Source organism: Chaetodon trifascialis, chromosome 8 (genome assembly GCF_039877785.1).
Source record: "Chaetodon trifascialis isolate fChaTrf1 chromosome 8, fChaTrf1.hap1, whole genome shotgun sequence".
Lineage (NCBI taxonomy): Eukaryota > Metazoa > Chordata > Actinopteri > Chaetodontiformes > Chaetodontidae > Chaetodon > Chaetodon trifascialis.
In genome coordinates this window covers 11712336-11729320 of record NC_092063.1, presented here as the reverse complement: position 1 = coordinate 11729320, position 16985 = coordinate 11712336, and the positions used below count along the sequence as shown (strand labels likewise).

The following is a 16985-nucleotide window of genomic DNA, read 5'->3' as shown; positions in this document are numbered from 1 at the left end:
CTCTGCATGTACTCCACTTTGCTAGAAATCCATCTCTGGTACATGTTAGCAGTGCCTCAGAAAATGATTGAAACACCAGTGGGAAGGATGTTAAAAGAAGTAAAGCAAGGGTAAGATTTGCTTCAAGAGGCCTTCAAAGAGCAATGGAAATCCTGGGAATTTTTTTTTTTATCGTAAGCCTTCACTCAGCAAGACCAGAGCTCGAGTTCAGTGGGGTTGCTCGAGGGTGCACTGGTAGAATTAACAGTCACTGTCCGCATCCAATGCATTACTCACTGTTATTACAAGGCTTTGAACTGGATCATTTTACTGCTTTTTTGGCTCTTCGGCCAGAGGTTCTCAAAACTGTTTTTAAGCAAAGGACATTATAGCATCTGAATCACAGGACTAGAGATACTGCAGTTATTGTGCTAACAAGCAAATGAATACAAAAGAAGAACTTGAAGGTCACATCACGTCTCTGTGGAACGTGTGGGATCCCTGAAGATACCCACACGCACTGCTCTGAGCCAGTCCACTGCATCTCAAATCTTTAAACCAGCCACATAAAGGAAATCGTACTTTGAAGTTAACAAGTTCAAGAAAGAGATGAAGATGAGGGATCAGCAGATTCCGTGAGGAAACTACTTAACAAAAATCTATGTTTTTGTGTCCAATGAAACCTCAGGACACACATCTCACCTCATCTTAATCAAATACCCCACAGAGTGAAACAATACATACAGTATATTACATGTGGTAATGCAATGGGAACTATTCTAGGCCTTCCTCACATATGGAGTTACTTACAACATCTTCTATTTAACAACATATACCTCTGAACATCTACCAAACTCATACACATTCATCAGTCATCAGTATAGTCTTGGAACTGGAACTGGATCTGACGAAATGGACGATCAGGATGAACGTGGTGATGGAGAAGGCAGTGACGAGACTCACCAATACGGTTTCCTGGAGGACGGCATGAGTCCAGCACTCGAAGCATACGGAAAGGTGACAGCCTCAGCGGGGTGTCCCTCTCCCCAATTCTCATCCCCTCTCCCATTCTAGCCTCCCCCATCCTCGAGTCTCCCACGCTGGGAGCACGAGCAGAGCACCCTTGAGGGTTGCCTGGCATATCCATAGTTCCAGCGGATTCAAAGCAGTTGAAACTGCAAAATCAAAAATACATTTCACAAAGAGACAAGACAAAAAAAAAAAAGAGTCCTGGTGTCCAGTCAACAGGTCTGGGTGGGACCCAGGCTTCAGGAGTTGAAGCTGATTGAGGGTCAAAGCTTTCTGGGCAAAATCCAATCTTCAGACTGTCTCTGTATCTCCAGGAGAGCCCCATGCAGTAGAGAACATGTCTTATATTGGGAGGACAGTGCAGATTGCACAGGCACACTAATCACAATGCAACAACTCCCTCGGCAACTACTCCACTTTAACACACTCTCTCTCTCTCTCTCTCTCTCTTCCTGTAGACACTCCCTCTCTCCACCTCTCCTTCTTGCTCGCTCTTTTCCTCTCTGCAGTAGCACTCTGCTTGCTGACTAAGGAAGGTCAAACACCGTGCAGGTAGGCAAAATGCTGCAGAGACAGCCCAACACACACAAGCTGAAAACTGTTACACCCCATCATCTCGGAATAACAGGTGTTCTGTTTCCATCTATGTGATTTACGCTGAAGCACACACACACACACACACACACACACGCGCACACACACGTGCAGAGACCCAAACTTACAGCTCCTGCTAAGGAGAAAAACACTTTGATCTGTCTGGTGTTCAACTATCTGCCCTCTTTGGCTCCAAGCTTTCCTTCCCTCCTGTCACTTTTTCAGGCGCAGCGTCTTCTTCTTTTCCTGATGTCTTCCTCCTCCACTCAGATCTCTTCCCTTTGTCCTCCCTGGTCTTCCACTGTTATTCAGCACACCACTCTGTTCAGGCTGTTGTGCTGCTCTCCTTCTTTCCACTCCCTCTCTCGATTGCTCCTTCCTTGCCTCTGGCGCCCCTATCAGTGCTTTCAGTGTTGTTAGTCCTCTTGCTCCCTCCCATCACCTTGCTATTACTCTCCTCCCTCTCATGTGATACCAATCTCTCTCGCTCTCTCTCTCCCCCTCCTCCTGTCTCTATCTCTCCCTCCCTCGCTCTTCCAATCTTTGTCTGGATCCAGAGATGGTGTTGAATATACAGTACGATGGTCTCTTTCTATTCAGGAGCCGATGACAACATTTTCTGCCTGATCAGCCTCTTTCTTGCACTCCGCCTCTATCACTGTATCTCATTCGTCTTCTCTCTCCCTCTTGCTCCTTCCATCCTCTCCACCCTCTGCCTCCTCGTCCTTATCTCTCTCTAGTACAGAAATTGAAACCCTGAGGCTTTTGAGTGACGCCTCTGGCATCCTAGCTTCCATCTTCCTCCTCTCATACGTTCTCTCCAACCTCCTCTTTCTCTTTCTCCCTCCATCCTTCCCCATGGAACTGAAGTACAGGCCACTGTTCATGCTCCACCCGTGCACACATACACACACACTATCCCCGACACATGCCACTGCACACACAGTTACTGTACATCCCTATGAGAACTGCACATTTACATGGCTCTATCTGACACACCTGCAAAGCATGCATAATATATAGTATAAACACATTCCTCAAACAAGGAACGATCTAGCATGATGGAGAAATGTTAATCCTGATGAGTTCAAGCTTCCATTCAAAATAAAAAATCTGCAGTATCGACAGAGGGAGGCAGCACCACAAGCATCACAGGCTTGTTTTTCTGCACTAACCAGCATGGTTAAAGGTCCCAGTACTTCCTCAGTGTGACCTATTTCCTGTTGCAATACAACACTGACAAATCACCTCAAGTGTAAAGCAATTGGCTGTTAGTTATGGAGAGGATTGATTTGATTGGATGGACGGACAGGTGGGAAAACTGCAAATTTAAAGATGACTTCATTGGTTGGCAGATGTTACACCTATTAGTACAGTCACCACTGAAGGTGTTGTTTGCTAGAAAAGTGCATTTATCCTAGTTCTGTAATTAAGTGCTGTTTTAAGCTGCTTGTACTTCACTTGTTCCCATTTTTTTGGTACTTTACACTTCTAATCCGCTACATTTCAGAGGCAAAATGATTGTGTACTTTGTATTTTACAACAATATTTAGCAGAGATGACGGCTAGTTACATTTCCAGCTTGGATTCTACACGCAAAACATAGAATCAGTTTATAATATGATGCCTTGTTACAGGTTAAATAACTCAACACTGTATGTTAAGATGAGCTCCAGCTCGACCAGCTACATCAAATAAGTGCTTACATGTTAATGCATCAATAGTTTGCTAATCCAGTTCTTTGTCGCACAAAGGAGGAAAGTAATACAGTTTTCCAGGACATTCAGTGCACATTTCATGGGACATTTCAGGTGTCAGTGTTTTATACAGAAGATAATGCAATGAAATTGTGTGATGGAAGTATATATTTTTTAAGATTTTAGCAGACAACTGTAGTGTAAACACTACCACTGTGTAGGCTTCCACAATGCCACCATTTGATGTACGTGCATGTATATTTCCATCAATGTTTCCGAAGGACCCGTGGACCACGCAACCATAGAAGCTGACATAAAAAGACATTTTTCTAGAACGCGAATGTGTTGAATGTCAAGTGCATCTAAAATGTCAGCAAGATAAAGCATCACACGTGACCTTTCCTCATAATATTCTCGAGGATTCACACTTTAAAGAGCTGTGCGTTCAGTAACTGTGAGGCAAAACCTCGTCTCGCCATGCATGTCAATAATCCGGCTGTTGACACGCAGAAAAGCTCTCATACCCGACATGTCAATAATGATGCACCTTTTACACATACACACAACCATTCTTCGCAACAGCTAAAATAATACAATATAATTGGCTGAGATATGTAAATATGCGAGATCATCACCATAATGTATACTTAACACATCTTTGAAAAACTTGCTAGGTGTGGAACGTGCTTTAAAATAAATCTTCGAGCCATTACTATGAACTTTACATTAGATTCAAGGAGAGAAATGGCCATTTACAGTGGATCGACAGGCATATATTGACGTAGAGTGCTGCATCCTTGAGTTTAAAAAGTCAAGGACAAAAGCTTGCCACTCAGCCCTCCACCCATCACTGTCTCCCCATCTCTTTGTATTCACAAGTGCAACTGTACACATCAAAGGTTTCTCTCTCGCTCTGCAGCCACCTCCACACAGCTGTTCAGCCGTCTTTTTGTGCTACCTTGCTTTAAACATCTTTACTGTCACATTTGCTTGGCTACATTTGAGCCTCCAATTAAAATATATTGTTTTCACTGACTTTTTTTTTTTTACCATAAATACCACAGTCTGCCTCCAGACTACAGAGACAATAAAAATCAAAGTGCATATAAGATCCCTGAGGAACACACACACACACACACACACACACACACACACACACACACACACACACACACACACACACACACACACAAATGCACTCACAAGGCTGGAGGGAGGGAGAATTTAGACTGCAGTAATTACCTCTAAACCTTTTATCTGCATCTAAGGAATCTTATTATTCAATTACTGGGCCCAGAGTGCCTACTGTCAGCTACCGGCTCCGTATGTGCTGGTCCCCAACTCCTCACCCACCGCCTTCCCTTCCCGTATCTCCAGCATTCTTTAGCAACATCTTCGCTGCTAACATAAGCTACACTTAGGGCAGGCCACCCTATAATACATGAAAACCTTACAAGACCAACCACATGAAAGGAGTCCACTCCATTGTCGTTAAATCCAATCTGGGAGTGAGCGAGGAGGGTTAGTGTAAGCAAATGGGTGGCTGAGAGTGTCAGGAGTGAGGGAGCGGGCAACAGCGATTAATGCAGTGTTAATGCATTACATTTAATCCCTGGCATAGACGAGGTCTCTTGTGGTGTGCAATACACAGGGAGAGGTAAGGGTGGTCTGAAAAGCTTTCCATCTTTTATCTTCTGGGTTTATCTGGAGGTTAAATATAGTATTCTGATGTATGTGGTGAGATAGAGACAGATAGAGACACGAGGGAGAAAAGAACGAGAGGAGACATCTGTGACAGCATCAGAAATAGCAGCCTGCGACGGGTTTTGCAGAAGAGTCGGCAGCTTTCAGCAGAGTCCTGTTTCTCAGTGAAACAGACAGCAGGGCCGGTTAATCCTCAACAGTGCTCCTACAGATCTTCACACAGCGAGGGACGAGGTAGCCGGTGAAAAGCAACAAATGTACAAAAAGTGCAGTGCTCATCTTTCCGTACTGTAAGTACACTGCGGTGGGAGTGGGATGAATCACAAACCTGTAAAAGCTCTCTGGTTCTGGCTTCTGGCCAAACTCCTCTAGCACACACATATAACAGTGAAGTCAGCCCACTTACACAGATGAAAAGTAATATTTAATTGAATACCCCTATGGATGGATGGAGCATGTTAGGGAAAGACAGTGAAAGGGTGGGCAATCTCTTTAGTGCAGCAGGAAAGAGAGATTGCATCATCGTGTCGCTCTATTAAAGGGTGCGACGTGCTCTGACTGCTGAGTGGCACACAGTGAGTCAGCGAGACCAACCAGTGGGAAACACACATGTACGCACGCACACACGCACAGAAATTCTAAACTACACCTTATCATGATTTTAATAATAGAATAGCTTCTATTCTAGGTTCTGAGTCAAGCTATGTCCTTTTTAGGGCTTTTCTGAGCTCTGTAGACTTCACAGAATGAAGACGCTCTGCCAGACCATCAGTCTTTGGGCTTAAGACCGGTACGCTCACACTTTTCTTACATTTTACACAGTGTATTGGAAACATTTATGAGGATTTAAATTTCCAGTGTGCAGGACTTAAGGGGATCTACTGACAGACATGGAATATAATATTCAACATTATGTTTTCATTCGTGTATAATAACCTGGAAATACGAATCCTTATGTTTTTGTTATTTAGAATGAGTTCTTTATATCTACAGAGGGAGAGGGTCCAGGCAGTCCGCCATGTTGCATCCTACCTCGGCTCATCAGATACTACAGCAGCAGTATATTTCCTCAAAAACCTTTTAAGATAACTTAAATGCATCAGTGTTCAAGTTTTGAAAAAGTTCTCCAGCTTCTTGTGTTTAGAGAGCATCCAGCATTTGCAAACTTCTTTTGTCAAATGAAAAATAAAAACTACAGCCAGCCCTATGCTGCTGTCCCTATATCTTTGCAGGGATCACGCAAGGTTCATCCATCCATTCGTAATGTATTCCCAGCTTGCAGGATCACAATGAACTGTAAGCTCCTGACACCAGACTAGTTCCCTCGCCGGCGAGAGTTCAATGGATGCAAGGAGTCTCGTTGTGGTCTATCTGCAGTTCACTCAGCCGAGGACTCATGGGATGCACGGCACAAAGCTAATATGATTCCTTTGGAACTAACGCTCCCCTTCCTCTCTGTCTGTCGCTCCCTCCTTTCATCTATACTTTTCATTTCTCATCCTCTATCGCTCAGTCCCCCATAATCAATCGCCATTTTCTAAGCTCCATTTCATTCTAAAGCCCATCTCTAACATCCATTCTTCAGGCCCTTGCATTTGCCTCCATCACTGACTTTCCCTTCCTCACTCCACGCTCCCTGCTGCTTCTGATATAAGCCGTTCCACCATAGTGGGAAATAAGATTACTGAGATTCATATAGCTACAGACCACACGTTCCATTACATAATGCAGTCAGACAGAAGAAAAAAGTGATTGTGTGAGCATGTGGGTGTTATGAGCATGCGCATGTGTGTGTGTGTGCGTGTGTGTTTGTGTATGCTGGATTAAGGTCATTAGAGTTTTAGCCTTTCAGATTTGTAGTAAATGTTGGGAGGACAGTCAACTTGCATCAGTAAATACGTTTTTTCACTCACTGAAACCCACATAAATGCATGCACGCAAAACACACATGCACACACACACACAGACACACACGCACGCACACCCCTGTATGCTAAGCAACATTGACATCTACATGACATCAGTGTGTGTATGTGTTTTCCACCCAAAGGTGGCAGTATTGCTCAAGCCTGACATTGCTCTGCTGAAATATTCATAAAAAGATACACAGCAGCTGAATATTAAGTTATTCTTGAAGCATGCAAGGACTGAAATATACAGAGGAGTTCTCTTTACTAAACTACTGACACACGGAAGAAGTGAAAATATGCAGAAAGTGACAAAGGAAAAACTGGACTGGGAGGAATGCAGGAAACAGTGTGGTGAGTTGTCTGTAAGCGCAATGTGAAGGAGTGTTTGTGTCACTGGTGGAAAAAGTACTCAGATCCTTTACTCACTTATTTGTGCAGAAGTACAGAAGTACTTGTAGCAAAATTGACTTACAACAAAACAACACTAACAAAAGCATCCTGTCAATGTTATATTATATTATTTGATGACTCTTGCTGATGCATTACTGTGTATTTATGTTGTAGCTGGTTGAAGTAAAGCTAATTTAGATACTAAATACTTTATGTACTGTTGGAAAATTTAATCTGCCCAAGATTTCATAAACGAACCACAATAATCAAGGATCGATTTGTGAGTAAAACCTTGATCTTCAGAGTAGCTAGTAACTACAAATGTCATATAAATGTAGTGGAGGACAATATTTGTATATTTATATAATGGAAATACTCAAGCAAAGCACAAAAAATATTGTACTCAAGCAGAGTTCTTGTGAAAGTATTTAGTTACGGTTCATGGCGGGTTTGTTGAGTATAAAATGTACTTCAGGCTTTGGTTTCACTCTCCAAAGTTTAGAATTCAAGCAGTTTAATGAGCACATCAAGCTATATTGTCCTTACAGGTGCATGCATGCATCACTGCGTGAGTGTGTGTGTGTGTGTGTACCCAGAGATCCAGTCCTGTGCAGGCTCAGGTAGGCTCTGTCTCTTTCCAGCCCCCCACCCGGCTCTCTGCGCAGGGCGGTGCGGCCCAGATGACCGGCATATTGACGCAGGAAGGAGGGAGCACTGTGTGAGGCGGGAGGGTGCACAGCACACACCACCATGGGCTCTGAGACACGCGATGCCAGACGGACAGACAGGGAGAGGGACAGAACGAAGGCGGGAAAGGAGAAAGCTCAGAAGGACAGCGGGTTAACCAAAAATGAGAAAGAGGAGGGGCAAGACAAATAAATAAAGCAAAACCGAGAGATAAAGAGTTGAGGAGAGGACAGAAGAGAGGGAAGAGAAGCAGCCAAACAGAGACGGGCGGATGAGGAAGGACGGGGAGAAAAAGAGGGAAAAAGACGACACAAGGTCACAACACAGAGGCAGCAGAACATGTAGGAACAGTACAATATGCAGTAGTGGTAGATTAAAGGGTGGGAATGCACTCGTGTTAGAAGAGGGAACAGTTGTGAAGCACAGTAATCCAAATAGCCATCGAGAGAGTATGAGGCATGGGGCATGCATAGTGGAAAATATGGTGAGTCATAGACTGATTAAGACTGATTTTGAAGAACAGGAAATCCAAAAAAAAAAAAAAAGAGACACACACATGAAATGCTAGCAGCTGCACAGTTGGAAACAGGGCTGGAGTAGATATTTAGATAGCTTATACAGCTCGGGCATGTTACATCTTTCAAATAATCCCCAATTTCCTCGCAAATTGCACTGTGATTCTTGAGCATTAGGGTTTAATGTTTCTCTAAAAGCCTCACATGACTGCCTGACGGTCTCGCCTCCAAGAACACGGTGGAAGAACAGATCTGAGGTCAACGCAGGAATCCATGTTGCCTCTAATTAGCACTTTGAAAAATGTGAGGAGTATTTTTCACCGCTCTTTTGCACAGTCTGACTAAGATATATAGAGATGTGGGGGGGCGGGGTGGGGGTGATACAGCAAGGGAAAAGGGCAGGAGGAGATGGTAAGTGCAAGATGTAGAGCAGTGGTTAAAGTTTAATGTCCCTCTCCTCATCCTCTACATCACTTCCTCCATCCTACTGCCTGTCTCTTCCTTGCTCGTTGCACTCTCTGGAAGTGAACTGACATAGCTGGAGCTATTAAAGCCTAAAGAGAGGGATGTAAAAATGGGGGGAAGAGGACAGAGATGGCAGGGAGTGAAATTAATCAGGTAGAGGTATGGATGTTGTGGTATGGGAGCTGCTAACAACGAGTAACAATGAGCAAATATTATCACTCCTTGTATCCAAACTGCAAGGCAGCCAACATCTCTGGCCCAAAACACAGCACAGCTATATTTGAACACTTTTCTTCTTGTTTTCTCACTTTCTGACTGTCTGTTTGCTGAGACAAAAGTGTCTGCCGATACGAGAGGCAACCTCCCTCGCTCTGTGTTCTGACCTGGTTTCTGTCTGGAGCCAGAATAGGACGCAGACACACACAAAGACCAATCACACGCACGCACACGGACGCCGTGATTGTGTCAGGTGAGTTCTCTGATATTTCCAAAGAGGAGCCTGCACACATGGAAGATGCCCAGCAGATGGCACCCAGAGTTTCAGAGAATGACACGGCTTTTTGCACTTTCATCTGGAAGCTGGGATTCACGGGAACACACAAGTGAATGTATCTGAATCCTCAACTAAGCTTTGTGAATTCACATACATTTCCAGTATACTGCTGATTTCAGTCTTGATGACTGACAAATGGAGTGAGGTGAACAGTGGTGATGACGAGGTGAGGATGATGAAGGTTAAGTTAAGGTGAAGATTTGTGTGTCAGTTTTAGGTGTGCATGTCTTCATGAGAGTGGTGCATATTCACATACTGTTCCTGAAATACAAATACATGACAACAAATGCATTATTTCAGGCAGCAGTTCAGTCTAAATGGAAGACGGCAGAGGGCGGTGCAACATATGCTGTCATAATTTTGCATAACCTTCCTGCATCTCCTGCACGGATCAGTTATGACCTCTGTTTTGACTCTCTCCACCTCCGCCATCATTTACAAACCACTACATCAGGTGATGCTTCTTCATGTACCGCAAAAGCTCCGACGAGGAGCTGAAGGTCTTGAACTGTTGAAGCACATTAGAAACTGCTCTTAATAATGTCTCCGCCTGCTCCTGTGTGGTAAGACACTAGCCGTGACAAACGTTGGAGTCAAAGAGGGTTATGGTGGGTCACAATTGCTCTTCATCACAATGACAGCCCACACTGCCTTTCTCTTCTGTTTCTTTTCTCTTCTTGTCTCTGCACTCACATGCAGCATATAGACATAGTTCACATATGTACAAGTATTACACACATAAAAGTGATTCACAAGAAAGATTTTTCAAGTTTGTGTGTGAGCTGCAATGCCGGAAATAGGTGCTGGCGTATACCTGTGTGTGGCTGCACTTGCTCACGTGTCTCACCATTGTCCCTGGCTGCAGATGGCTCATCCAAGGCCATCTGTTCAGCCAGTTCGGACAGGGAGTCATCGACAGGCCGAGCGCTGCGTAGAGACATGGACAGCCTCCGCTTGATTATCTTCATCCTGTCCATCTTCTCAACCGCACCACTGGGGCCCACGGGCCTGAGGGAGGGGGGAAGGACAACAACCAACATCATCATTATCATCATCAGCAACACCTGCATCCCCATCATCATTATCACGGCCATTGTTCTCATTATAACCATCAACAGCTAGATCCACACTGAACCGTTAATCTTCATTGTACAGTGAAACTACTGCAGTGCAGCCTCGGCGCATTTTCTACAGTTCTTTGGGCTCCCAATGATTGTGTTTGCTCACGCGGCGTGTGTTCTCATTGTTATGTATCCCAAGTGCAAACATTGCAGAATGAAAGACACAGAATGAGAGAGCAGACCCACAGAGACACAGAGAATGAGAGAGAGAGAGAGAGCAACAAACAAAAAATGGCCAAAAAAAACATGTAAATGGCTGACAATGCAGCTCCCCGGAGGTTTCAGACAAGCGCGACTTTCCCAGATGAGCTGTGATTGACATACATTTCATTGGCTCTTCTGTAATCTACAGTATAGCTGAGCGAAACTGGAGGACAAAACATGGCCTGAATAAAGTCTTCATATTCTATATACACACCATCTATGGCTGATTCTACAGGAGCCCAGCCTGAGCCAGTGTACGCTGATGGAAAGCTGGGTTCAAACAGTGTATACACCAAATGTGCTTACAGGAGACGCATTCCATCCTTAAAATAAATGGAGGAGAAGCGCATATTGTTTTTCAAGCAAAGTGCTCTTCATATTCACCGATGACCCGCCTGGTGTGTACTGCGTATTTGCAGTTGTATACCTCTAACGTCAGTGAGCTTTCAATGTTCTATGTTGTTCAGAGTGCCCCTCAGCAGACATTCAGAAACTGCTTTATGCGTGTATGTACAGTATATATGTCTTTGCATGTGTGTATTTCTGTGTGTTGAAGGCCCTGTGTTGTCTTCCTCTACGCTCTGCTTTACTTGCCTGGAGGTAGAGGCAGATACGGCAGAGTATTTCTGTCCCCCTTCCACTTCCTGCTACTTCTATCTAACCCATAAGGGCTCCAGAGCTGACATGCACAAGTGCACACACACACACACACACACACGTACACACACGTACACACACGCACACACGGCACCCACTGCCTTTCTCTTTGTGTCCAACCTTGCAGGCTTCAACAAAAGCCATTCATCCTTTCAGGCTCTCAGTCTTTCAGGCCTATTAGAGACAGCCAGTGCTCTGAGGGAATTCAAACCCAGCGATCCTCACTCAGGACAGCTGGCTTTTTTTCTTTTTTTTTCACTCGAAGATGCGCTTAAGCGAGTATCCATTGCTAACAACATTGCCTCCGCCAATTTACGTGAGCCCAGCTGGATGCGGTTTGCGCCTCAGCTGGAGGCGTTTCTCCAAGACGAAAAAAAAAAGTTAAAAAAGGGAACAAAGGAGCGAAAGGAGAGCAACTAACATTCATTTCATAACATCCGTCACCCATGGATTATCAGTATGGAACGAATCTCCCTCCCCCCTCATTTGCATGTTTTCCCAGACTTCAGTAGAAGCCTGCTTGGACAAGGACACTACATTCTCCTCGTGCAACCTTTCAGCCGTCATCCATGATTTTTTTGGAATAAATGATTCATATTACGGGGGAACAGCTGATGATATAATGCAGCTTATCACCCAGATAAATACATACCAGTGTTATCTTTAACACACACTTGTGCTCGTATCCATCCATGCCCGCACAGTAATGACTAATTTCACAGTCTCCATCTTATCTTAGAATTAACACAAACAGTAATGCAGTGGGAATCTCATCACCAAGCAGCTCATAGAGGGAAACACATCCGGGTATCACGAGATTTCCAATTTCATTTCTAATATGATAAATTAAGGAGCAGTCTGTCTAGTAAACAACGATGCAAAATAAGCAAACAGCACTCATTTAAGTAATAAGTTACTAATTTACTTACTCTGCAAACTTTTCCCATCTGCTTTTAAGCAATATTTTATGCAATGCCACAAATAATGTGTGGATTCATGCTCAAACATAAACCTGCCTAACAAAAGCATTAAAGTGGCTCTTAACTACTTTCTATGCCAGTTTTGATGATATATTAATATTTCTGTGCCTTTCAGTCTTTGCTACAATGCTACAATATTAGCTACATGTAAATAAACTAAGAGAAATATTGTATTCAGGATGTGTGAGACATTTCAGAGTGCATACGTGTATCTGTGTTCAGGAAGAATAAGGTGTTATGAGTGGATACCGAGCCATGTCTGGTGCGGATGAACGTGGCAGTGTGAAGAGCCTGGCAGAGGTGCAAGAGTGAGTGGGATAGGACATGTGGCTCCAGGCTGCAGCATGTGCAGGCCACACTCACCAGACACCCGGCATACCACGGACAACTCTGATGCATCACTCCCACTGAACGGAGGGACACACTCCAGATGACGGAGGGCGCTCCGACTCCTTCAAACGCGCTACAAGCACTTCTGCTGTTTCAGTTGCGTTTGAAAGCAACACAATGAACGGCTGGGGAATTCACAAGCAGTGTAACACGGGCCGTGCAATAAAGCGAGCTCAAGAGCAAAGGTTAAGAGGTTAAGGACGCAGAATAAAACCTTCTCTAACTTTATTTGAGTGCGTCTGTTAACAGCACGCGCACATGTGTTTCAACATGCGCGTGTGGGTGGTTGCGGATGTGGTAGGATGGAGGTGAGGTGAAGTGACACACCCCTGAGGAGGACAGGAGGAGGAACGGCGTCTGATTTATTCAAGACACACACCATTTGGGTTGCTAGGTTACAGGCCCAGGCTGGAACCGCAGTTTGTGTCTCTAAGGTAAAGAGAAGAAGAAAGGAGACAGAGAGAGGCGTAAAGCTGAGAATTCACAATTCACATCTCGTCCCTTTTCCTGTACCCCCCCCACCACCACCACCACCACGCGCACGCTCGCGCACACACATACGCTCATGTCAGCTAGAAAACTTCCAGCCCTCCAGTGCTTGGGAACGCCACACGGTGCTGCAGCATCCTTCCCTGCCAGCCTTGCTGTGGGATTCCTCTGCCAATTAAGCCGAGGCGAAAGAATGAATGTCTGCAGCACATGCACAACACGAGCGAGCTGCAGATTTGACAGACACGCAGACACGGAAATCACTTTTTATCAGAACAGAAGGGAAGATTTCAACAATTTGCTCCGATTATCTTTCAGTCTTGCCTCCTGTACCTCTATTTCTTTGTCTTTTGTCACAAACAAACAAGCATTCTTCTGCATTTCGGCGGCACATGAATCACACGCATGCATGCACTCACATACAATGTGGCAGAGTGGAGTGGGCACTCAGTGGCACTCCGAAGGCTGCCTGGCGCAGCGGCCTCAGGATGCATGAGTAATGCACAAATCTGCCCAACTACAGAATCCTACACACATCCACACAAACACACGCACAGACCGACAGATAACCCAAAAAAAGTAGTCCATTCCCCTTATAAGCCCAATGGCTCCTCCTCAGCAGCTTTTCTGTCACTTAACCTGAATCTCTGGAGTTAGATGAGTGGAGGGAATTACAAAAAGAAGATGAACGAATAAGCAGAAGTGCAAGACTGCAAAAAGACAAGGCAAAAGATTTGAAATGCCACTTTTGGGCCACAAGAGGAGGAAGGAGAATTGAGCGTCTGCCTCTTGTGAGTTTGGGGCAATCTGGTTCAAAGGGGGCACAAAGAACTTCACCTAGGCCTGGACAATGTGGCTGAAATCAATATCACAAGAGCAAAATGAATATTTTTCCAATACATTTTTCTAACATATGGCAAATGTATGCAAACATGACATATAAGATGATCAAATTGCTGTAATGACCTGTGTCCCACAGTTACTTATTACACCTGACAAAACTTTTCACACACATACATGTGTACATGTGCAACTGGCTTTGGATACTTCATAGAAGAATGATAACAAGGAATGATCACATCACCATGACATAATGATAACTGAACGGCCAAAACATCATCATTATTATTATTATTATTATTATTATTATTATTGGCTTGGGCACTCCTTATTTACACATAATACTGTACAACTGAGTGACATTCAAACCAGAAGATACATAAAGGTGCTTTACAGTACTTCAGGACATTACACTGTGCGACAATAAGACAAACATACGTTACAAAAGTATAAATATAAAATATAACGAGGCCCAAACCAAAACTGGTCCAGTTGTCATATTGCAATACGACAGGATAGCAGAATAACACACGGTCATTATTGGTGTGGGATTATTAGTGAGATTTTTTTCAATCGGGGTGGAAAGGCAAAGGCATTGACGTATGCGCATGATTTCCAATCTGGACATCCCACACTGAGATGGACATTCATAATTTAGCGCTAAATGAGTCCCCCGACACGCCGCTGAGATATGAAGTGTTCGGAGCTTTTGCCTTCAGTCTGTGTTGGCGTCAGAATCGGCGAACATCCACGAGGTTATCGACAACACTGCGGGACCGCAGGACTGGACTGTCACATTTGCGGACGAGCGAAGGTCCCGACAATCCCCCCCGAGCCTGAGCATGACCGCGGGGCGAGCGCACAGCAGCGGGCGGCGAGCGGCCGCACGGTAAACATCACGGGACTCAAACCAAATACGCGGCGGTTCGCGTCGGGCCTGGCTGGCAGAGATCCCTCTACCTTACAGGCCTTTTGCGTTTTCGGTCAGTTCCTCTCTCCCCGTGTTTTCCTGACTCAAGTATCCGGGAGGAGGAGAGTCAGGCAGGGCAAAGAAAAGTTCCACAGGCGCCCGGCCGGCTCAGAAACTCCATGGAAATGAGACTAGGGTCATATGCCGATGTTGGGATTGTGGATTTACATGTTAAGACCTCGAGGTTGTAGTAATATGTCAAATATATTCCTCTGGGCTCTTAAATCTGAGTCGCTCTGCGGTGTCCTTATCGCTATTTATCACTTTTATCTGCCATGGTGCCACTTCACATATTGCGATTCGGCTTTTTACACTGACCACATCAGCTCCGCATGGGCGCGCACTTATAACCCGGCCAAAACCAACAAATACCTTTGTTTTCGTCGTAAAACAAACTCCACCTGCAATGTCAGGTGATAGGACAGCCGTGGCTGTCGTTGCCCCATCATTATCATTACGCGATCGAAACGTGGAGTGAAGAAGACGGGCTGAACATAACCAGGAATAAATAATAAAAAAAAAGATAGCGCTGCCACTGACCTGCTAGTGTTTCTGCTGCAGGAGACTATTGTTCCACTTGTGTGTGGTAATCCAGGCAGCACGCTGGGATGAATCCACTGCGACAAGTTCCTCCAACTACTTTGCCGTAAAACACACCAGATTGCCTTTAACCCGTCAGGCGAAGTCTTATCCCTGCGTTACGCGGCGTGTCGCAGTGTCCCGTCGCCTGAGTGGGTGCATTGTTGACCTGTAATTACGCATTATTTGGCATTACTTTCGCTTATAAACAGCGACGTCCCGTCCGGTGATGATCAGCCATATCTGCTGCTGCTGCGTGGATCCCGAGTGGAAGCAGTGGCGTGATCCCGGAAAACACCGCAAGGGGTGTGTATGTGTGTGCGTGCCTGTGTGTGACTCTCCAACCTCTACCCCCACCTCCAACCCTCCGTGTCCCTATGTATAAAAGGGGGGTTAGGTAGATAAATTTGGGGGAGCAATGCCACCGGGGAAATTAGCCTTCATGATCCAAGCCCCATTTCCATCTAAACATGCACCTCCGAGAAATTCCTTGTGAATAATGCATGGACTGGAAATTATGGAAATCCAACAGTGCCATCCAGCACTACTTAGTTGGCACCATCATGAGTGAAAATATAGTGGAAGCTTTGAAATACATTTTCCTTTGGTCCCAAAGCTTGAGGTTTGAATACTAACGCACAAATTACTGGCCAGAGTGTAAAACACAGGATGAGTTGACTCAACTGGATTACATTTAATTACAGCTTTAAGCAGCGCAGATATACGTGTAGTAACAAGCATGTTCTGCTTTTGGTATAAAATGGCCACTACCTGAATCAGTACTGTGGAGGTCTAATGCCAAGGTCTCCACGCAATGCTTGTATTTTTTTATATTAATATATATAAAGCTGAATAAAAGCGAGTCATTTCTGTGTTTTTTCCATGGGGATCACCTGGATCCTTAACAATTACGTCACAAATCACGGATGACACAGCAAACAAAGTTGATGAGGAGAAGTCTGCCTAATGGTCTTCATCTCCACCGTGTGGTGTACCTAATGAACTGCAGCAAGATGTTTTCATTCAGGACAAATTCATTCACTGGGCCAAAGCTTACAGGAGCAGTTTCAGCTAGTGCCCTACGTTGTTCTAGAAATATAGCAGAATATAGGAAAGATCTGTACATTAATACAATATCATGTGAATATGGCAATCAACAAATGCGTTTTTTGAAGCTTGTAGTGATGGTATCTTCAATTTGTGTATCAGAAATGTGCTGGTGGTTAGACTCC

General features: G+C 44.7%; 1 protein-coding gene across 9 annotated transcripts in view; it reads right to left on the bottom strand.

Moving 5' to 3' along the window:
- The window catches only part of LOC139334767 (cyclin-dependent kinase 17-like), a 36229-nt gene extending 20148 nt beyond the window's left edge, over window positions 1-16081 (bottom strand). Inside the window, exons 1-3 of one of the 9 annotated variants that reach the window (XM_070967921.1) lie at window positions 15715-16081; window positions 10338-10531; window positions 7896-8060 (exon numbers count right to left, since the gene is read on the bottom strand). In XM_070967921.1, the coding sequence (XP_070824022.1) occupies window positions 7896-8060; window positions 10338-10500 (328 nt within the window). In that variant the 5' untranslated portion in view covers window positions 10501-10531; window positions 15715-16081. Of the gene's footprint in view, window positions 1-942; window positions 1186-7895; window positions 8061-10337; window positions 10532-15714 lie in introns of those variants that run through there. The other 8 variants (XM_070967919.1, XM_070967922.1, XM_070967920.1 and 5 more) reach the window with 8 other exon arrangements.
- Between the last annotated feature and the right edge of the window lie 904 nt (window positions 16082-16985).